Below are 23820 nucleotides of genomic sequence, written 5' to 3' on the forward strand. Positions count from 1 at the left end.
TGCAAGGGAAGAAAGCCTTGGGTGGCTTCCCCTCACTCCCAGCTGGGAACGGGTAGAGGAGAAGCCCTGGGGGGCTTGTTGTCATACATCTCTACTACCAAAAAAGAACCCTCAGCCAAAGAAAACATTTATGTTTTGTTATAGAATATTTTCCACAAGACATCAGTGGTTTCATAGCCTAGTATCAGATATACTCTGAGAGGGGCTTGGTGTGGTGGTGGCTGCTGAGGAACTGGAGTTGTGTTTGCGTGGTTGGTTTTTACCAGAGTCTTTTGTTTTGTCCTTGGGTTTGACGTATATGAGGTTTGGACTGCCCTGATGCTTCAACTGCATTCTTGTGCTGTTTTGCATTAGCATTGTTAAAGGTCTCAAAGCAGATTCCTGGTTCTTTGGCGGTTCTGGTGGAGGTGTCCCTGTAGCTCTGACTACAGCATTGTTAGGAGAGCTGCACATGCCTGATTGGGGGGAAAAAACATTTTACAAAACTTAAAAATTTAACATTTTTCTCACCCACACCTATTTATTTACTTAAAATACAAAACCTCATAAAATAACCAAACCAATAAGCAAAATATATTTACTGGGCTTCATCCATCCATCAGTCACTAATGCTGGTGAATTTTCCTCTTCAGCTGTTGTTGTTATTAAAGAACTCAGACAAGATTTCTGGTTCTTTGGCAGTTCTGGCAGAGGTGTCCCTGTAGCTCTGACTACAGGATTGTCAGGAGAGCTGCCCATATCTGATTAGGGGGAAAAAAACATTTTACAAAACTTAACTTTACCATCTTTCTCACCCACACCTATGTATTTACTTAAAATACAAAACCTCATAAAGTAACCAAACCAATAAGCAAAATATATTTACTGGCCTTCATCCATCCATCCATCACTGATGCTGGTGAATTTTCCTTTTCAGCTGTCTCTTTCCTTTTTCTTTTGAGCTTGTTTACCCTCTGGTTTAAGGATCTCTCATGTTTTGACTATACTGTGGAGCAGTGTTAGAATATAGATATTCAGGCCTGTCTGTAAAGGCCTATACTCTAAGAATTTAGGTGTATTCTTATCACTTAGCTAGTTATAGAGGTATAAAGGAAAGAATCAAAATCATTGTCTGCCGGTGTAAGGTCCTTCTCTTACTGTGACAGTCTGAGGCCCTGTGCTTAGGCTAAGATATCTGGCTAAGCAGCAGAGGCAGCCATAAGCTAGGAACCGAATGGTCACATCCTCACATTCCAAACTAGTCACATTGAAATAACGTGCTATTGGGCTGTTAGGAATACAGTCCTGTCCTGATAATGCCTATCGCCTCCAGAGAAAGGGAAGTGCCTAGAAGGTGTAAAAGGAAACTTAGTTTGATAGCATCCTGTCTGGCAAGAACTCACATATCAATAGCTGGGATGTGAAATCCTCATTTCTGTGTTTGTTCTATCACTGTAGTCCCCATTTCCCTATTGTTTGTCTGTATAATCTCTGTCTGGTTCTGTGATTGTTTCTGTGTGCTGTATAATTAATTTTGCTGGGTGTAAACTAATTAAGGTGGTGGGATATAACTGGTTAAATAATCATGTTACAATATGCTAGGATTGGTTAATTAAATGTCAGTAAAATGATTGGTTAAGATATAGCTAAGCAGAACTCAAGTTTTACTATATAGTCTGCAGTCAATCAGGAAGTGGGTGGGTGGGTGAGAGAAATGGGAACAGGGAATGGGAGCCGGGAAATTGGAATCATGTTTTGCTAAAGGGGGAAATGGGAACAGGGAATGGGGGTGGGGAAATTGGAATCATGTTTGGCTAAGGGCAGGAATGGGAACAGGGACACAGGTGTAAGGCTCTGTGGTGTCAGAGCTGGGAAGGGGGACACTAAGGAAGGAAACTGGAATCATGCTTGCTGGAAGTTCACCCTAATAAACATCGAATTGTTTGCACCTTTGGACTTCGGGTATTGTTGCTCTCTGTTCATGCGAGAAGGACCAGGGAAGTAAGTGGGTGAAGGAATAAGCCCCCAACACAGACACATTATTATTATAAAACACATGAAACTGTCTTGTAAACTTAAAAAATAAAATATTAATTGGGGTGTTTTTCTAATTAAAAAATCATAGCTTTAAAACAAAATAATCCATTTCAGGCTGTACAACAAACACAGGTTTTGAGTTTATTTCTGCCACTTTAAAAAACAACAACCCCCAAACATTTTTAAAAACACATCTCATTTTGCAGAATAAAAACCAAACTGCTTTAAAAATCAACTTTTAAAATCCATTTTAAAACACATTTTGCACAGTAACCCGTTAGTTTGAAACACAACACACCATCAGTTTGCAGCCATATGCTTTAAAAAAACCCCAAAAAACCAGCAATGTACTTTTTAAAAAACACACCTATGTTTTGTACGTGCACGCACACACACAGAGCAGTTTAAAACACCAAACCAACAGTTTGCAACAAAATACTTTCCAATACACCCACATGCATTTAAAAGCCAAATGCAGAAAGGTACCTTCTACCACAGGATAAAGGATTGCAGGCACATGATTGCATAGGTGCCGACTCCATGGGTGTTCTGGGGCTGGAGCACCCACGGGGAAAAATTGGTGGGTGCTCTGCACCCACTGGCAGCCAAGCTCCCCGCCCCCCTCACCTCCGCCTCCTCCCGTGTGTGCACCGCGTCCCTGCTTCTCCTCCCAGCACTTGCCGCCGCAAAACAGCTGTTTCGTGGCATAACAAGCTCTGGGATGGAGGGGGGAAGAGTGGGAATGTGGCACACTCAGGGGAGGAGGTGTGGAAAAGGCAGGGCTGGGGTGGGGATTTGGGGAAGGTGTTGGAATAGGGGCGGAGTTGGGGCGGGGCCAAGGGAGGGGGCGGGGCTGGGGGCAGTCGAGCACCCACTGGCGCCAACAGAAGTCAGCGCCTATGCATGGTTGTTCTGTTTCCCCCCATGTCTGTTTGGGTCTTTGGGTTAAAGAACAAGCAAAAATGTTAGTTAGTATTACCCTCAAATCCCTGTGTAATACCTGATTTTTTTTTTTTTTAGTTTAACAATATTAAGCAGAACTATAGTTAAAAATGGTTTTCATCTTGGCGTGGTGGTGAAATGCAGCTTAAAGTTACTGGTTCCATGCTAAACAGATCACACTGCAATAAAGATAAGTACCATTATTTAGTAAGGACAGCATGGCCAAAGAGTGACATTATATAATATTATTTTCAGAGTTAAAACCATGGAGCATATCTCCTCTTGCAGTCCAGCAGCAATTCAAGAGAGTTTCTGTTGAAAGAGGACAGTCTCCAAAATACCTGAGGTTTTTATACCATCCTAACTCTTTGTTTCAAACAGACTTCAAAAGTCTGTAGTTAGCAGGTTGATCTGATCACCACAACTCTGAAATAACAGATAATTAAGGACTTTAAAAAAACGAGGAGTACTTGTGGCACCTTAGAGACTAACAAATTTATTTGGGCATTTGCTTTCGTGGGCTAAAACCCACTTCATCGGATGCATGCAGTGGAAAATACAGTAGGAAGATAGATAAATAGATAGATAGATATACACAGAGAACATGAAAAAATGGGTGTTGCCATATCAACTGTAACGAGACCAATCAATTAAGGTGGGCTATTATCAGCAGGAAAAAAAAAACTTTTGTAGGAATGATCAGGATGGCCCATTTCAAACAGTTGACAAGAAGGTGTGAGTAACAGTAGGGGAAAAATTAGCATGGGGAAATAGTTTTTACTTTGTGTAATGACCCATCCACTCCCAGTCTTTATTCAAGCCTAAGTTAATGGTGTTCAGTTTGCAAATTAATTCCAGTTCTGCAGTTTCTCATTGGAGTCTGTTTTTGAAGTTTTTTTTTGTTGGAGAATTGCAACTTTTAGGTCTGTAATTGAGTGACCAGGGAGGTTGAAGTGTTCTCTGACTGTTTTTTGAATATTATAATTCTTGATGTCTGATTTGGGTCCATTTATTTTTTTGCACAGAGATTGTCAGGTTTGGCCAATGTACATGGCAGAGGGGCATTGCTGGCACATGATGGCATATACAGTATCACATTGGTAGATGTGCAGGTGAACGAGCCTCTTACAGTGTGGCTGATGTAATTAGGTCCTATGATGGTGTCCCTTGAATAGGTATGTGGACAGAGTTGGCAACGGGCTTTGTTGCAAGGATAGGTTCCTGGGTTAGTGGTTTTGTTGTGTGGTGTGTGGTTGCTGGTGAGTATTTGCTTCAGGTTGGGGGACTGTCTGTAAGTGAGGACTGGCCTGTCTCCCAAGATCTGTGAGAGTGAGGGATCGTCCTTCAGGATAGGTTGTAGATCCTTGATGATCCGCTGGAGAGGTTTTAGTTGGGGGCTGAAGGTGATGGCTAGTGGTGTTCTGTTACTTTCTTTGTTGGGCCTGTCCTGTAGTAGGTGACTTCTGGGTACTCTTCCTGGCTCTGTCAATCTGTTTCTTCACTTCAGCAGGTGGGTAATGTAGTTTTAAGAAAGCTTGATAGAGATCTTGTAGGTGTTTGTCTCTGTCGGAGGGATTGGAGCAAATGCAGTTCTATCTTAGAGCTTGGCTGTAGACAATGGATCGTGTGATGTGATCTGGATGAAAGCTGGAGGTATGTAGGTAAGTATAGTGGTCAGTAGGTTTCCAGTGTAGGGTGGTGTTTATGTGGCCATCGCTTATTAGCACTGTAGTGTCCAGGAAGTGGATCTCTTGTGTGGACTGGTCCAGGCTAAGGTTGATGGTCGGTTGGAAATTGTTGAAATCATGGTGGAATTCCTCAAGGGCTTCTTTTCCATGGGTCTAGATGATGAAGATGTCATCAACATAGCATAAGCAGAATAGGGGTGTTAGGGGACGAGAGCTGAGGAAGCGTTGTTCTAAGTCAGCTATAAAAATGTTGGCATACTGTGGGGCCATGTGGGTACCCATAGCAGTGCCGCTGACTTGAAGGTATACATTGTCCCCAAATGTGAAATAGTTGTGGGTGAGGACAAAGACAGAAAGTTCTGCCACCAGGTTTGCAGTGACATTATCGGGCATACTGTTCCAGACGGCTTGTAGTCCATCTTTGTGTGGAATGTTGGTGTAGGGGGCTTCTACATCCATAGTGGCCAGGATGGTGTGTTCTGGAAGATCACCAAAGGATTGTAGTTTCTTCAGGGAGTGAGTGGTGTCTCGAAGATCTCGTAGGCACCCCTCCCCTAACATTCCCTGTTGTGATGTGGGGTGGGGGAATTAAGTTGTCTGCACAACTGAGCTGCTTTTGGCTAATTTTTTTTTCTTTTAGTTAAAATACATTTTTCTGTAGGGCCTTCTTACAGTATTAAACAGTAAATCACCAATCCTTAATGGAACTGTACCCATTTCCAAGTGGGGGCCCTTTGCAGATATCAATGAATGTCTTGGGGCTTGTTTTTTAAACACGTTTCTTCCATGCTTAAAGTTTGGGGGTTGTTTTTGAAATAAAAGGGGTATATCACAACCATAATAAGCACCCTACAAATACCCATAGCTTTTAAATGTTTGATTGTTTTTAGAGCAAATGCTTGTTCTAAAGTATGGTGGAGGTTTATGAACCCTTGAAACATTTCAGTTTTGTGTTAGACCCTTATTTTTTTTGTAAATATATTATTTTAAACTTTTAATGACTTTGAGTTGCTAGAAAGAGTGACCCATAGTGTTCAACCAACTCCTGGATTATATTTAAACTGTCCAATAGCGTTCTACCAACTCCTGGGTTGTTCAGGAGTTGGTAGAACGCTAAAACTGTTCAACAGCATCTGTGAATTCCTGAGGTTTTATTTCATTTCATATTAATCAGAACTCACCATCCTCACCCACCTACCTCCCTTACTGTGAGTGCACACCTATGAAGTTTAATTACTGATCACTAATACATTAACCCTGATGGCAAAAAGGGTGAGTAATCTCAGTCACCCTGGCTATTCAGTGGGAGTGTGGTTAAAACCATTCAGTTCAACAGGATGAGGCAGCTCTATTGTACTAAAACATGTCTAAACCATCCCTATTTTTTTTTTTAATTATAAACACATTTTTAGGATTTTTTCCCTCCCACAAGATTTTACAACATACATTTCAGCTTTCTGCTGTCAATGGGTCTCCTTTACACAAAGACACAAGAGCTAGGTTCTCACAAACATTTTTTTTTTATTTAAAAGACATACAGGGCCTTGAAAACAAACCAAGATGCTCCATTAAAACTTTTAGCTCACTTAAGGGCCACAGTGACCTTCTAACAGAAACACAGATAGTCACAAAGCCCTTTTCAATAATTTTTTTTTTTATTTACAGCTACCAAGTTTTAAATTGCTTGTTTGTCCCCTCACCATTCTCTAACTTAATCCTTTTCGATTTCTTACAAATAGTCTTCTTCTTAAGCAGGGTTCTGTAACTTTTTGTGTGGCTCAGACAGTCAATATAATGCTGTAAGAAGGCATCTTCCTGTTTGGTCATTTTCTTTAAAACACGGCCAGGGTCTCCACTGAATTGCACAGCATTTATCAAGGTCACCCCTTGCGCTAAATGTTCTTGAGCTAGGCACAGACATTGCATAGCATAACCTATGGCAATAACAGTGTTTAATAAGCTTTCCAAACACAGCTCAGCACACAGGCCCCAGAGCTTGCAGTTTATATACACTGAAGTCCAAGTCACACAGACATGGTGCTGTTGGGCTGGCATGTCTATGACACAGCCCTCACAATCTTTGAAAAGCTTTTCCCTAAGACAGCGATTAAGGACAGCATAAACAGCAACGCGTACAATAGTCCGCATTACTTTTTTATGCTCACGACGTGGCACTGGCTCAGTTAGTTTCATGCCAAGCTTCCTCCTAAACTCTTCATAGCTGTCATCCTCGGAGTCCTCTTCAACAATTTGTATCAGTATTGAGCAAAAACAAGGCGGGCCCTGTTCATCTTCACTGTCTGATGCAACACTGTCCAGGGTCTCTGGGTCCTCTAGAAAGGTATTGTTGAGCTGTTGAGAGATTTTCAGAAAAGAAACAAGTGTAAGTTCCCACTGCTTGTTTTTAGATGTACACAACCCCGGTTCCTAACACCATTACACCCCATCCTCAACCATCACTTCTTAATTTTAATCTTAATTTACCTGAGCGATGTTTTTTCCATTCACCTTGTCCACTGGTGACTCCCCCAAGCTGTGTTTGCCTTCCTCCTCCAGGGGGGTGGACAATGAAAGGCCGCCATGCTCATCAGGGTGTCTCATGAGCAGTTGGGTTTCGGGTTCGGGTTCCAGCGTATCCATCAACAGCTGGGCCAAAGGGTTCCCCTCGTCCGCTCCCTCCTCCTCCTCGGAATTGTCGCTGATGTAGAATGATCTCCGCAGATGGTCGAAGGCTCTCAGGGCTAAAACAAAGTCTGAAGTTCTCATGGAGGTGGTGAAGGAGTCCATGTTTCCTATTAGCCTTTCCACGATTTCTAAAACACGTGTTCTTGGTAAGAGATGGCCTCCTCTGCCCGGCGCTGGGACTCATGGGGTGATGATGCTGCGCTCTGATTGGCAGAGGGTGGTAGGAGGAGTTCTTAGAGGGGTCACACAACCCTCTTCTGGGCAGTTCATCCCGTCCCAGAACCTGCCCTATTTTGGTCAAATCTGCTCTCGGGAGGTCCTCTGCGGCCGAAACCCATCAGAATTGGTAGAGGGCGGTGGGAGGAGTTCTTAGAGAGGTCAGACAACCCACTTCCAGATGGGTCACTCCGCCCCGGAACTCCCCCCAATTGGTCAAATCTCCTCTCAGGGTGGTCCTATGTGGGCAAAACCCATCCTAATTGGTAGAGGGCAGTGGGAGGAGTTCTTAGAGGGGTCACGACACACCTTGCTTCCAGTCATGTGTCCGGCTTGACCCCGGAAGGAATACCCCAATGGGGCAGGACTTCCAGTGACAGGTGGGTGGGGCTTAATGGGCCAAGGGGCAGGGTTAATGTTTGTTTGACAGTAGGGCCCTTATAATACTTCTGAGGGCAAGACTGTAATTCTGAGTTCTAATACCAACTCAAGAACCGGACACACTCTCTGGACGTGGGCAAGTCACTTAACCTCTTCCTCTTTTCACCATATGTAAATAGTTGTTATAATCTTATCCATCTCACAAGAATGTGGTAAACATTATTTTATTTATGCCCTGATTTTGCAAACATTTTTACATTTGCTTAACTACAAACATGTGAGTAGTACCACTGAAGAACTCACAAATTAAGCATTACACATTTCAGGACTGGGACCTTGATATTTTTCTAAAAGTAAATATATCTAACATTTGAGCACCTCAAACACATTCATAAGTTTTTCCTTACAATATTCTATTGCGTTATTATGGCTAACAGATGAGGAACTGAGGCTGAGAAAGAATAAATAATTTATATTTTCTCTACTCATCAAAACATGTAAGAAAGGAGGAGGAGGGTCTGCAGATATATAAAGATCTGCAAAATCTATGGTGCGTAACAGCTCATTTTGGCACAACATGTGAACGGGTTGGGGAGAGCAATGCCACGTCCCTTCTCAATCAAGAAAATCCAAGACCAAGGAGCTAAGTAGAGCCCACAGATGTATTCAGACCCCCCCCCCCCGATATAAGAAGCCTAGAAAACATGTGATCATATATGCCAGCAGTTCTCAGATTGTGGGTTGGGACCCCAAAGTGGGTCACAACCTCATTGTAATGGGGTCGCCAGGGCTGGCATTAGATTTACTGGGGCCCAGGGCCGAAGCCAAAGCCCCACAGCCCAGCGACAAAGCCAAAGCTCAAATCCCACTGTTGGGGGCCAAAGTCCAAGGGCTCCAGCCCTGGGTGACAGGGCTCAGGTTTGGGCTTTGGTCCCCCTGCCTATGGTGCTGGGGCTCGGGGAGGCTCAGACTTTGGTCCCCCCTCCTGGAGTCATTTTTGTTGTCAGAAAGGGGTTGGGGTGCAGTGAAGTTTGAGAACCTCTGATACATGCTTAACATCTGCACAATCGACTGTGAGTAGCATCTCACGAGGGCAGAGCTTATTTTGTGGGAAAGCGTTTGGAAGAGTACCACCACCCCTTTCCCCCCTAATCTGACCCCTGGTTCACAGTTTCATTTGAACTGCTTTTTGACTCTGCCCAGGCTTGTTTTAAGCCCAGATAAAGAACTGGCAGAAACAACCTGATCAGCAAATTAGCTGGCTCATCCTGAGAAGCCAGTGTAGCTCTGGGCTTGCCTGCTGGCAGCTGTTCTGTAGCAAGGTACTGCTCCCCATGTGTGGCTCAGGTCCTCTCACACAGCTGAGTGAAACCATGCATATGATGTGAAAAGAACAGGAGGACTTGTGGCACCTTAGAGACTAACAAATTTATTAGAGCATGAGCTTTCCTGAGCTACAGCTCACTGCATCCGATGAAGTGAGCTGTAGATAACATCAGCCACACTATCAGAGGCTTGTTCACCTGCACATCCACCAATGTGATATATGCCATCATGTGCCAGCAATGCCCCTCTGCCATATACATTGGTCAAACTGGACAGTCTCTACGTAAAAGAATAAATGGACACAAATCAGATGTCAAGAATTATAACATTCATAAACCAGTCGGAGAACACTTCAATCTCTCTGGTCACGCAATCACAGACATGAAGGTCGCTATCTTAAAACAAAAAAACTTCAAATCCAGACTCCAGCGAGAAACTGCTGAATTGGAATTCATTTGCAAATTGGATACTATTAATTTAGGCTTAAATAGAGACTGGGAGTGGCTAAGTCATTATGCAAGGTAGCCTGTTTCCTCTTGTTTTTTCCTACCCCCCCCCCCAGATGTTCTGGTTTAACTTGGATTTAAACTTGAAGAGTGGTCAGTTTGGATGAGCTATTACCAGCAGGAGAGTGAATTTGTGTGTGTATGGGGGTGGGGGGGATGTGAGAAAACCTGGATTTGTGCAGGAAATAGCCCAACTTGATTGTCATGCACATTGTGTAAAGAGTTGTCACTTTGGATGGGCTATCACCAGCAGGAGAGTGAATTTGTGTGGGGGGGTGGAGGGTGAGAAAACCTGGATTTGTGCTGGAAATGGCCCACCTGATGATCACTTTAGATAAGCTATTACCAGCAGGACAGTGGGGTGGGAGGAGGTATTGTTTCATATTCTGTGTGTATATATAAAGCCTGCTGCAGTTTCCACGATATGCATCTGAGGAAGGGAGCTGTAGCTCACGAAAGCTTATGCTCTAATAAATTGGTTAGTCTCTAAGGTGCCACAAGTACTCCTTTTCTTTTTGCGAATACAGACTAACACGGCTGTTACTCTGAAACCTGTAGATCAGACAAATTTGTTAGTCTCTAAGGTGCTACAAGTCCTCCTGTTCTTTTTAGGGATACAGACTAACAGGGCGGCTCCTCTGAAACATGCATATAATAACTGGTACCCTCATTCCAACCCACCTGACCTGGCTTCCGCTCCTACCCAGCGCTCCCCCTTTCCCTACAGCAGGCAACCGGCAGACACCTTGCAGAATCTGATTGAACAAATAACTCGCCCGCCCGCCGGGCTCTCCCCCGCCCCCCAAGCGCGTATCGAGCCAGCCTCCGCGGATCCCTCGCCCAGCGCCCTCCGGCAGAGGGACCCTTCCCTTTCCCCTGTCCCAAGTGAGGCAGCGCCCCCGCCTCTCCAGCAGCGACCGGGGGGCGGCGCCTCTTTTCCACCCCTCCCCGGGCGGCGAACCAGGCTACAGTCCTGCCCCGCCCGCTGTCCCGCCGCAAGGCCCCGGCACAAGAAACATCCCAACCGCGCGCCCGCCCGCGCCTCCCCGCCCCGAGTCCCAGCCTGCCCTGGGCGGAGACGTTCCGCTTGCCCGCGGCGGGACGTTGGCTTCCAGCCCGCCCCTGGCCTCCCATGGTGCTGTGCGGCACAGCGCGCCGCCATTGGGTGGATTTGAAAAGGGACCGCGGCGAGCCTGACGGTGTTGCCGGCAGAGAGGTCTCGCGCCCGCCGCAGGTGAGCGCTGGGGAGGGGGCTGCCGATCTCGCGGCGGCGGCCAGAGCGGCACTGCGAGAGGTCGCTTCCTGGCTTCCCTTTCCCTGGACGCCGCCTCGGCTTTCCCTGTTTGTGCGCTGGGGACCGTGAGCGGCCCGGCCCGGGGTGGGAGTCCTGCCCCCGCCCCGGCCCGGGGTGGGAGTCCTGCCCCTGGCATAGGCCGCCTGGGGCCGCCTGCCCTGGCTCCCAACGCCCTTGGCATGCCGGGGTCGGGGCTGGTGCGGCCGGCCCGAGGCGCTGCGGTGTCCCGAAGCGCTGTAACAAGGGCAGGGGCGATGGCTGGGGCTGGGGGCGCTGGTCCTGCGGGAGTTTCCTGAAGCAGGAATCTCGTGGGTTGCGGCGGTTAGCTACACGAGGCTTATCGAGGGCCGACTTCTTGTTATTGGTTGAGTGAGGGGCACGTTAACCAGCGTGATTTTTAAAACCTTCTGGTAAAGGATGGGTGGCTGACTTCTCTTCGTGTGTGCCTGGGCGGGTTATTGCCATGGGAACTTAGGAAAGCGATAGTAGGAAAACTCTCTCTCTTATCCATAACCAGTGGGAATCTACAGGCGAAGTGCTATACCTTCTGCAGGCTTCAAGCCTGTATTTGAAAAAGTAACCATCATGATTAGTAAGGACGACTTCCAACCAAGTGTGAAAAGGGAGAGGAAGGGAAAGCATAGGCCTCCTCTATACTGGGGATTAGGCCTGGTTTCAGTTATTAGTGAGGCTGCTCTATTGGAAACCTGTGTGTCAATGAGAAAAATAGAAATGCACCAAAGGTTCTTACTAGGGTGAAATAGGGGAAAAGGTCACTAGTGCAAATTATATGTTTCTTTGTCTATGCAAGGGACTTGCACTTCATGGGGTGGTTGTCACTGACTTCACATCTTTAACTGATTTGCCTTCAGTCTCCTGAGTATCCCCTGTAGCATCGGTTCACAACCACGGGTCTGTGGCTCCCTGGGGGACTGTGAGCAGGTTTCAGAGGAATCAGTGAAGTAGAGCTGGCATTAAACTCACTGGGGCCCAGGGCAGAAAGTCAAAGCCTGAGGCCAGTTGTGACGGGGCTGAAGCCTGAGCAACTTAGCTTTGCGGGGCTCCCTGTGGCATGGGGCCACAGGGAGTTGCCCTGCTTGCTACCCCGTAATGTTGGCCCTAGATTTTATATGCAGAAAAACAGTTGTTGTGGTGTGGGGGTGGGAGGGTGCTGTGGAGCTCTTACAGCAGAGGGGGCTCTGAAAGAAAAAGGTTGAGAACCCCTGCCCTGTGGCCATGCCCACAGAGAGTTCCTATCTTGAGCTATTAATTGAATTTAAGGCACACTTGTTTGTGCCTTAATTAACAAATGTAGGGGATGTGAGAGCATAATTCTGAGACATCTAAAGCCCTTTTAAAAGGAATTTAAGAAGGAAACAGAACAATTTGCATTGCACCAGGTGGGGGAAAAAAGAGCACATGGAGCTTCCATCATCCCCAGACTCCATGATGCCTTTTTCTCAGGTTCAGTGAACTTTACTTTGAGGAGTAACCTCAGAAGAATCCATTTTAAAGGTTTACTGATCTACAAAGACGGGGCTGAACCTTAAGTGATTTGAATCCGTATGCAATATTTTGAAAGTGCATAAAGTAATTTTTTTTTCTGAAAGCTAGTGATTAATATTGTGAAATAGTGTTAATACATACATCTGAGGAAAAAATGGGTACTGAATGATATTTAAAGTTTAAAGTCAAGCACCAGTACTGTTGGAATTAAAGTGAATGTTAATTCCATTTAATGTGGCAAGCTGGTGGGTTTTGGTGTCTTAAAGGAATAAACAAACAAACCTTATTGTTTCTTTGAGCTGTCCAGGAGAGGGCTGGACATTACAGAAAACACAGTTTTTGGAAAAATCAGGACTTGAAGTGTTGACCAGGCAAAAATTGTGTCCACTTGATTCCACAATTGACTAGTGGACACCCTGGTTTAGTGGACACCCTGATTAAAACTGCTCTGATTTATACTTGGTGGTTGACCTCTGAAGTGGCAGAAACAGCTTGAAGAGACACTTGTCTGGATTTTGGGCAGTGTTGTTCTGAGATTCGGGAAGTGTTAAAGGGCATATGTAGAAACGGCTAAATATTCCACAATCCCAGTATCCTATCTTCTGACTGGCCAATGTGAGGTTCTTCGGAGGGAATGAACAGAATAGGGCAATTATCAAGTGATCCATTCCCAGCTTCTGGTAGTTAATGGCTTAGGACACCCAGAGCATGGGGTTGCACCTCTGATCCTCTTGGCTAATAGCCATAAATGGATCTATTCTCCATGACCTTACCTAATTCTTCTTTTGAACCCAGTTATACTTTTGGCTTTCACAGCATCCCCTGGAAACAAGTTCTACAGGTTGACTGTATGTGTGAAGTACTTCCTTTTTTTTGTTTGACCCGTGATTCTTGTGTTGTTCAAAGAATAAGGATACTCCACTTTGTCCACACCATTCTGATTTCATAGACCTCTATATACTCCTGATGGCATTCTGCACCAAAAAAAAAAAGTTCTGTGCACAATATTTTAAAATTCTGCAAATTATATTTGTTAAATAAATGAGGCTCCAGCATGTCATTGGGGAACATAGGCCACTGGCTGCACAAAGGTGGGAGATCACTGTGCAGCTCCCCTTGGGCGAAGGACTCAGCGGTGAGGCGTTGCCTGCTCCTCTGTGCCAGGTGCACCAGGTGTGGGCAGGCAGGCTCAGCAAGGATCCTAGTGTGTGGGGGATCCAGGTGTGGGTTGAGAGGGTTCTGTGTGGGGCAGTCTGGATGCAGGCAGCTCAGTAGGAGATCCGGGTGTGTGGGGGATCTGGATGCACGGGGCTTGGGAGGGGAGGGGTTTCTGGGTGCAACGGTAATTGGACTCTGCAGGGGTGTCCAGATGAAGGTGGTTGAGGATCGGGGGGTGGGGGGGGGCAGAGCTCAGCAGGGGGATATAGGTGTGCGGGGACGGTCCAGATGCATCTGGGTGCGAGCAGCTTGTCAGGGTGGCCCAGGTCAGGGGGGAGTGTGGCTTATTTGGGGGGGGTTCTGAGTGCAGGTGGGGGGATTAAGGAGTCTCGATGCACAGGGGTTGGGCAGATGGGGGAGCAGCTCCCTGTACAGGGATCCCTCCCAGTGCATCTGAGAAGCGATGGGTGCAGGAAGTGGGGGAGCAGGAGGGGGCGTTTGTAGAGCTTCCTTCAGTCAAGGGAGAAATCTGGGAGTGGGTCTGACCTGGCTCCAGATGCTGTGCAAGGGAAGAGGAAGTCCCGTCTTCCCCAGCCCAGCTGGGAATAGCAGTTGAGCCTGGTGCAGGGTAGGAGCCACCAGCCAGGTTTTCCCCAGTCCCGCTTCCTCCCCCACAGTGATCTACTTCTCTGCCAGCTGCCCTGAGCCCCCAAAACATATTGCTGGGGAGGGTCAGAAAGTCATCCTTCTGCAAGGAAGCAAAGAAATCTGCAGGGGACATAAATTCTGCGTATGCACGGTGGCAAAGAATTCCCCCAGGAGTACCTCTGATATCTCCCCTTAGAAATGTGATGACTAAGCTTAATAGTCCTAGTCTTTTTAATCTCTCCTCATCTGGAAGATGTACCCTATCCCTAATCGTTTTTGTTGATTGTTTCTGTATCTTTTCCAGCTGGAAATGGGAGACAGGGAATGGATCACTTGATGATTACCTGTTCATTCTCTCTGGGGCACCGGGCACTGGCCACTGTCAGAAGACAGGATACTGAGCTAGATGGACCTTTAGTCTGATGCAGTATGGCCGTTCTAATTCTAATATCTTTTTTTTTTGAGATGGAGTAATCTGAACTGCACACCATATTCAAGGTGTTGACTACCATGAATTTATGTACTGGCATTATGATATTTACTGTCTTCGTATCTATCCCTTTCCTAATGGTTCCTAACATTATTAGCGTTTTTTACTGACGCTGTACATCGAGCCAATGTTTTCAGAGAACTAGCCATGATATCCTCAAGATCTTTCTTGAGTGGTAACAGCTCATTTAGACCCCATCATTTTGTATGTATAGTTGGGGTTATGTTTTCCAGTGTGTGTTACTTTGTGTTTATCAACATTGAATTTAATTTGCCATTTTGTTGCCCAGTCACCCAGTTTTATGCGATTCTTTGGCAACTCTTTACAGTCAGCATTGGATCTTAATCATCTTGAGTAATTTTGTATCTGAAAATTTTGCCACCTCACTCTTTGCCCCTTTCTCCAGATCATTTATGAATATGATGAACTGCACTGGTCCTACTACAGTTCCCTGTGGGCCACTGCTATTTACCTGTCTCCATCCTGAAAACTGACCATTTATTCCTTCCATTTGTTTACTATTTTTTAACCAGTTACTGATCCAGAAGAGGATCTTCCTTCTTATCCCATGAGTGCTTACTTTGCTTAAGTGCCTTTTTTGAGGGACCTTGTCAAAGGCTTTGTGAAAGTCCAAGTACACTGTCCACTGGATCACCTTTGTCCACTTTTGTTTGCCCCCTCCTCAAAGAATTCTGATTGATTGGTGAGGCATGATTTTCCTTTATGAAAGCTATGTTGACTCCCTCCCACCCCCGTGTTCATTTATGTGTCTGGTAATTCTGTTCTTTAGTGTAGTTTCAGCCAATTTGCCTCGTACTGGAGTTAGGCTTACTGGCTTGTAATTGCAAGGATCGCCTCTGGAGAGTGTTTTTGGTTGTTAGTTTTTATTTATTTAAATTGGTGTTCCATTAGCTATCCTCCAGTCATCTGGTACAGAAGCTGATTTAAGTGATGGATTTACATACCATAGCTAGCAGTTCTGTAACCTTGTATTTGAATTCCTTCAGAACGCTTGGATGAGTCCCATCTGATCCTGTGCCTTATTACTGTTTAATTTATTAATTTGTTCCAAAATCACCTCTATTGATGCCTCAGTCTGGGACAGTTCCTCAGATTTGTCATCTAAAAGAATGTCTCAGGTGTGGGAATCTCCCTCACATCCTCAGCAGTGAAGAGTGATGCAAAGAATTAATTTTAGCTTCTTCACAATAACCTTATCTTCCTTGAGTGCTCCTTTAGAATCTCAATCATCCTGTGGGTCCACTGATTGTTTGGCCGGCTTCCTGCTCCTGATGTACTTAACATTATTTTTGCTGTTAGTTTCTGTATCTTTTGCTAGTTGCTCTTCAAATTCTTTTTTGGCCTGCCTAATTACACTCGATGGTGGGTGGTAGCATTGTTGTCAAGAGTCTGTATTCTTTTGAATGCTCTCCCTTCATCCTTCCAGGCTGGAGCTCCTCTTTAGCTAACATCTGAAAGTTTGTATGCACTTTTTGGGATGTTTTTTCTCCTTATGCCCCAGCCTGTTGGAAACTGTATTTATGCATAAGGTTTGAAAATAAATAAAATACATGTATTATGTTGGCTTCTCATGTCTTCAGGCATGCCATGCTGGTTGAATAGTTGGCTTTATTTTTGCAGAATGGAACCAGTTTTGGATAAAGCAACAATTATAAGACCGTCCTATATTGCTAGTGTTGAGCTACCTCCGAGAATTGGGCCAGTAAATGTTGAGGACCTTAAAGCAGATCTCTCAGATGAATTTTCCCTGGTTTCTTCAAACTTGGATACAAGCCAGGTGAGAGTGTTAAACAGTCTACTTTGTTAATTTTAAAAATGAAATTACTTAAATTGTGAAGCATCTATATGGCCTGTTCCTTTTAATGATAAAGCAAGCATATCCATACTTCTGTATAAATTAAAAAGGAAACCTTTTAAATTGGATGCTATAGTAATGAATTCCTGTATTTGTGCCTTGATAGTCCTGTCACTGTGTTAATCAAAAAAAGATAGCCTCTTACATTTAGAGTAACTTCTGTCATCAGAGGCAGAGAAATTCAGAGACTTATTTGTACATATATATTGACTGGCCTACTTGTTTTCATCTTATTTTGAAGTTCTACTTTGTCACAGTCTATGTAGTTGACGGCATCGTTTTTGCTGGATACTTTTGATACCAACACAAAAAGTGATGATTATCAACAATAACTTGCAGGAAACGTTGGTAAAATCTATAGTCTCCTCCTGTCCTGCCTAGTAATGCAGAAATTAATTTCAAGATACAAAGGATAATATGGGGTATGCTGGTGGCTTTTAGTTTCAATTATTGCTTGGCCTAAACTGTATAGCATATCTTTGTATGCTACAAGAAGTCATTCTAAATATTTTATAGGGTTATTAAGGTGAATTTCTAGAAGGGCCAATGCACTTGCAGCAATAAATGAATGAATTATGCTGGGGGTGGGGGGTGTAAGGGACCTGAAATAATTAGAATTTAATATCTTACCATGCTAATTGTCAAACTAGAATATGAGCAATGCTATTAATTGAAGGTAATCTTTTTTTTTTTTTGTGGTTAATAAAGAGGAACAGCTTGGATTCCAAGGAACATATACAAGTTTGCCTTCGTATAAGGCCTTTCACAGCAACTGAAAAAGAAAATGAATCTCAGGTTTGGCTCTTTCTACATAAAACTTCAAATGGTCTTTTTTACAAAACTCTTTTAGCTAAGATGTCACTATACAATTTTTCTCCTGAGCTTAAAAATCCAATTTTTTTCCTTTACAGGACTGTGTTTCTATTCAAGACTCAACTAACATTATATTGAAGGGTCCTAAGAATTCCATGATCTGTCGGCTGAGTGAAAAAAATGTAGGGCAGATGGTGCAGAAATTCACTTTTTCACGAGTAAGCAGATGATACTTGAGACAAACTTCATTTTGCAATGTGGAAACTTGTTGAATCTTGCCCAAAACAAGTTTTTTTTTTTTTTGTTTTTAATCCTTTTAAAATAGGGAACATTTTATATACATTTAACTGATAAGTGCCTAGATGCAAACTGCTATTTCTTCCCCACCCCTAAATGGTCCTTTTAAAACAACAGAAGGTCATAAACTGCCTCTTGCTAATGTTTAGGTATTTGGACCTGAAACAACTCAGGAAGAGTTCTTTGACGGTACTGTGAAACAACCAGTACAAGACTTCTTGGAGGGACACAATCGTCTTATTTTCACTTATGGTGTGACAAATGCTGGAAAAACCTACACATTCCAAGGTACTACTAACATTTTCTTGAACCTTGAAATTACAAAAATCTGTGTATGTAGGCTTCTGAATTAGCCAAATGTTGTTCAAGTGCCTGAGGTGTGTGTGGTTTTTTTTTTTTTTATTTGTTTGTGGGGTTTTTTTTGGCCTGTATATAAGCTTATCTCCATTACACATTTATTTGGATTTTGCAACTCTCCCTGAATGTACAATAAAACAACTTAAAAACTGGTAATACCAACAAAAACACCCCTTTGTAATGGAGAAGCATATGTGTATAGTTCAAAATATAAGCAGACTATACACAAGTTAAACTGTGGGTGGTGTACCTCCTCATAAGGTCAAGTAGCAGCTATCTATCTGCTGAAAGTGAACGTTGGCCTCAAATAGAGAGTAGTAGAAATTGATCATAATGAGCAGAAAACAGACATTTTCTGAAACTTGTTTGCACACCTGCTTTGTGTGTGTATAAAATTTGTCACAAGCTGTTAAGGTTATAATTGACAATAATATCCTCCAACACAGAATGGATAAAGAGAGATTTTAAAAACATTTAGATTGGATTTTTTTATTTTGTTACTTAAATGATGGGTTTCTTTTTAGAAAGAAAAAGCTTATTTAAAAAACTGAATTTAATACAAAATATGTAAAGGCCTAAATTTATTATAATCTCAATATTTTTTAAATAAAACATAAATATGCTGAATTCATGAGACTATCAAAATTTTGAATTAAAGGCTGCTTTTCTGTTTAAAAAATTTTCTCTTTTCTCCCTCTCTTCCCCCACCCCTCTTCAATTCTAACTTTTGAGGTGAAGTTTTTTAAATCTGGCACAATAGGTATTAGGTTCTGGAACTCGGTTTGTTTGGAGGTGCTGCTGCACCCTGGCTTAAAGTGGTTTCTGTCATATACATGGTTTACAGTTTGGTTCAGCAACCTCACGATACAAATTGTTCCAACATCCCTGCAGTAGGTCATGCTCTGTATTAAGGGCTTTATTCTGTGGGGTCCCAGGTCTGCTGGGAGCAAGAGACTGGCAAAGTCATCCTAAGCATTGGGACCCAGCCTCTGACTCCGAGAGACACCGATCATCCACTGAGCCCACCTGGGCGGTCTCTTATTCCTGTTTTATAGTTTCTCCCTACCTGAGCTCTGGTTGGCTCATTTGAATATGAATATTTAGGATTCCAACCCAACATGGAAACTTACTCTCCAGCTCATGGAAAAGACATTGATCTGCCAGTAACTACCAGCCCATGGTTCTGGCTACTTCAAGAAATATCTTTGCTTTGTCTCTTTGCATGTGCTCACAGACACAAACAGAAATCCATTAATTTCTCAAATGCCTGCCTCTGTTTCTAAAGAAATAAAATGTTGCGGTGCAAAAGTGGGTTATACCAGCTGAAGTCATGGACTGTCTTTTTTTCTGGGGATGGGGTGATGCAGGGAGTTATGTAACAAGGGAGAATGAGCAGTGTGTGCAACCAGAAACGAGCAATGCTAGTGTCAAAGCAGGATATTGTGGGAAGAACGGACAAGATTCTTCAGAGTGCAGCCTGTAGTGTTGTTTTCAGCACCCAGGGACTGGAGGAGGAAAAACTGCCATAGCTGCAGTTCGTAAAAAAAAAAAAAAAAAAAAAAGACTGTTTGGGGATTATTCTCAAGAAATTCCTGTACCACTGGGTAAAAAAGGAACTTGTGCCAAATGTAAACAGTGCAGCAAAGAGATGCAGAGCCTGGTTTGTCGGAATGAAACCACATTATGAAAATTCTCCTCAGAAGGCAATAACTTTGAAGATCACGATATAGACACATCTGAACAATCTGGATCAATTGGTTAGTAAACATATTTTTGCACCATTCTTATGAACTGTTTACCATGTCTTACTGTGCTAGTAAATGATGAGCACAAATTTATGACAATGTAAGTTTGGGTGGTTTACTTATGAATTTCAAAATGTTTGTGTTCAAAATATAATGGGCGTATTTATCAATTACCTTTTTTATAAACTGTTACTGCTGGACTTCTGAAATGACTTTTTAAATTGCTCAGTATAATCAAACATCCTAAGTGAAGATTTCCTGTTTAAAAGTGAAGTTTTAGTAGGCATTTATGAATTTTAGCATTTAAAATTTTTCAAGCAGTTTGGCATGTTACTAGAGATAAGGTTTTAAACAGATTTAGATAATCCTTATTTTATTTTGCTATAAAATTGGGTTTAAAATAAATTGTGATACAAACAGCTTTGAGGAGGAATCTTTCACTTACATTCTTAATAAATTAATAAAGCAGTGCATTGAGTAGTGCTCAGTGAGGTGAGAGTAACTTTTTTTTTCTTTATCATTTTGTTTCAGGGTCCAGCTTATTCATAAGGGGTTATGAACATCCATTATCTGTAATGACTGCAACTTCAGAGTCATCTGCTGTACCACCACAGTGCTGCAACTAAAAATACATGAGACAGCAACTACCTGTGTTTTTGTTTTTATATATAAAATAATTTAATTAAAAAAAAAAAGCTTTCTTCATCAAGTAAAACCATGGATGAGGTCATAATCAAGACCAGCAAATTACAGCAAGACTCCATAGATGAAAAGATTGCTTAGTTCATGTATACAACAAATTCTTCCTTTCATCTTGTTCAGGACAAATATTTCATTGATATCGTTCAATCATTACGACCAGACTACACTCCACCCAGAAAACCAGACATTTCTGAAAGGTTGCTGGATACAGTGTATGAGAAGGAAATCTGAACAGTGTGCAGAAAACATTGACAGAATTTTAGTTAATCAGAGTCTTGATGGGTATAGCAATGTACACAATGATCCAGTAATATGTGATTGTGTGACAACAAGATGGAGTTGTCCTTCTTACGGAAACAATGCCCATAGAGTAGAATACTGCTACTTGGGAATAAAGGAAAATGTTGTTGAAGCTGCACAATACTTCCATAAAAATCACTTTGCTTCAGCTTTTCTGACCAGAGAAAGAGAATCTAAACTAATTTTTCCCCAAGATGTTTGATGGAATTCAGTGGCTGACTGTTTTGAGCTATATATTAACAAGTAGCTTATTCTGACTACAATTCGTGAAGAAAATCGTGACAAAATAGATGGAACTATCACAGCCAACATAGTCAACATCAGACTAAAGAGAATCATGGAAGATAGGTTTCAGTATACTTCCTTAGCTTTGGGCAAACTGCAGAAAGATGGATGCTGTATCACTGATTCTGTCAAAATTTGGAAGGAACTAAAGGAGACACCGAAGAAAGGAAATTACAGGCAGTAAAGAAGCAGATATATCGAGCACTTGCTCTACCTCCTTTTCTTGCTAATAGTCTCAACCCAATATACTTGGGTAGAAGCTTAACTGCTGAAGAAGATGCTGCTGCTATGACATGGGTATCTAATAATCACCCATCAGTCATGCCAACCATAACAAATTTCAGGACTGGAGGTGAACCATTCAAGCAGTACATGCTTGCAAAGTCACACCACTGAATTGAAGGAAATCCCAGCTAAGCACCTGGAACCAGAATTTAATTGCTAATCCAGCTTTTGAAAACAGTAGCCTTTTCTGCAGGCACAGAGAATATCTTCATTATTTGGACTAATTCATTTAAAGTAGAGATATCGATGGAGTTGTAAAAGCAGGAAAACTTGTCTTGTTCTTCCAGTCCATGAATGAAAACAAGGAGGGAGGGGATGAGATGTATTAGTTTTTAAATTTGAAAGATAGCCTAAGTAACTTAGGTCGTTTTTAAGAGACCTAGACAAGTAGGAACTGTAGCTCCAGTCACTTTCACTTAGACATATTTGAAAAATTTCCCAGGCTGACTTGACACTTAATTTAATTCACTGACTACAGTTAATCCCTCTACTGATAAATCTTCAATACATCATTTAGTCATAAATGTGGAACGTGTCTTGGTAAGAAGTTTGTATGTAAAACATTTCAGGTTTTTTTAATAAAACTTATATGCTGTTTTGTTTGATTAAATTCTATTTACTAGCCTAATGTGGCTGACACAAATGAGTAAAATGTTAATTAGGTAAATAAGCAATATATCATTCACTACTTTCGAACATACTAAAATGTACAATTAATAATCTGAAAATATTAGGCTTTATAATGACTTAAATGTGTATTTAGCTTACCAGCCTAGGTTGCAAAAAGATGCAAATCTCATGTAAAGGCGCAATTTATTTGTGAATCAACATGTTTTAATGGTTATAACAAATAAGAGTGCACTTTTTTAGAAAATAACTGAAGTACAAATGGAAAAGCTGATTACAATTGATTATTTAAATCAAGGCTTTCCACTTGATTTAAATTTCCTCGATTTTAAATCAATCTATGCTGCTCCAATGTGCAGTATTTTTGTACTATTAACAATCATAATCATTGCAGACCAGCAGGTGTCGTCCTTCCTTTAGTTCCAGACATTTTCCTATAAAAGGAAGGAAAATAGGACATACCTAGTCTTGTGTGAATTCAATCAGATCATAATTAACAAAATATCTGTGGCTGCTGTAGTAGGTGTTAATTATCCAGAAATACCAGGTAGAGTGACAGCACTATTCTGATTGATCTTGTGCTATGTGAAATTGATTTTTATTGATACAATTAACAAATTGCTTTATTAGCAGTAATAACCTTCTTATGGGTTACTGCCTGAAGAACTGGTGATATAGGTTATGGTTAATGAGCACTGGCAACTCTTTTCCAGATGGTCATTAATCTCAGGAATTGCTCTTGTTCAAATAAGTAACAATCGATTTCAGGATTTCTAGTCTCAAATAGATTGCCTCAAAGTTGCAAAAAGTTTAGCAGTGTTAACACACTACAGAAGTTCTTATGTATTGTGGTGTTTCCAAAAAGCTGTGAAATATAGCAAAGCTCTCAATGCAAAGCAGTAAAGTGTATGAGACTGGCAGATAATATGAAAAATACACCAAATTTAATTTATTGAAATCACTTTTTTTTAACTTTACTTACTAATATTACAAGTAACAGAAGAACTGGAGAAAAACCTTTTTTTTGTTTTGAACTGTATACTTAGTGTGTTTGATAGTACTTCCTCTATAGTCCGCTTAATGGCTTCCCTCAGTGGAGTTAGCTAGCTTCTACTGGTGTTTGTGAGGGTCTTTCCAACTGCAACAGGGGGACAATTATATCTTTAAAAAAAAAAAGAGAAAGAAACAACACAGGAGGTGGGATGGAGAATGGGGACAGGTATGATATTGAAATTCTTCACCAACCCCCCTCCCCCCAGCACAGCAAGTTTCAGCGTTGTAAAGCACCAGTGTAGACTGTGCACCAGCCTGGGAGCTACACCCCTTGTGGAGGTGGGCGTTTTTTGTTTTTTTTAAGAGCTCTGGGAGAGCTCTCTCCCAGCACTCTGCCACGACCACACAAGCCACATTGAAGCGCTGCTGCTGCATGCTTTAGCATTGCCAGTGTACCTAGCCCATTGACCCTGAGAGGAAGGCTCCAACAGAGGCGATTGGCCCAGGTTTAAGGAACAAACCTGTATATTAAGGACTGCAGTATCCATTAGGGTGAGGAAAAACTGCTTAATCTAGATGTTTCCCAGTCTAATAGAATTGAGAGTTTAGACTGCGTGCTTATATTTTATCTTTTGGTAACTAACTGACTTTTTTTGCCTATCACTTAATATCACTTAAAATCTC

The 23820-nt window shown here is 42.5% G+C and overlaps 1 protein-coding gene across 2 annotated transcripts in view; it reads left to right on the forward strand.

Moving 5' to 3' along the window:
* Positions 1-10745: 10745 nt before the first annotated feature.
* KIF20B (kinesin family member 20B) overlaps positions 10746-23820 on the forward strand; it is a 73712-nt gene continuing 60637 nt past the window's right edge. For both annotated transcript variants that reach the window (XM_073353810.2, XM_073353811.2), the window contains exons 1-5: positions 10746-10994; positions 16498-16654; positions 17441-17527; positions 17644-17763; positions 17992-18130. In XM_073353810.2, coding sequence (XP_073209911.1) covers positions 16499-16654; positions 17441-17527; positions 17644-17763; positions 17992-18130 — 502 coding nt within the window. In that variant the 5' untranslated portion in view covers positions 10746-10994; position 16498. The remainder of the gene's footprint in view (positions 10995-16497; positions 16655-17440; positions 17528-17643; positions 17764-17991; positions 18131-23820) is intronic.

Source organism: Lepidochelys kempii, chromosome 7 (assembly GCF_965140285.1).
Source record: "Lepidochelys kempii isolate rLepKem1 chromosome 7, rLepKem1.hap1, whole genome shotgun sequence".
In the NCBI taxonomy this organism is placed as follows: domain Eukaryota; kingdom Metazoa; phylum Chordata; order Testudines; family Cheloniidae; genus Lepidochelys; species Lepidochelys kempii.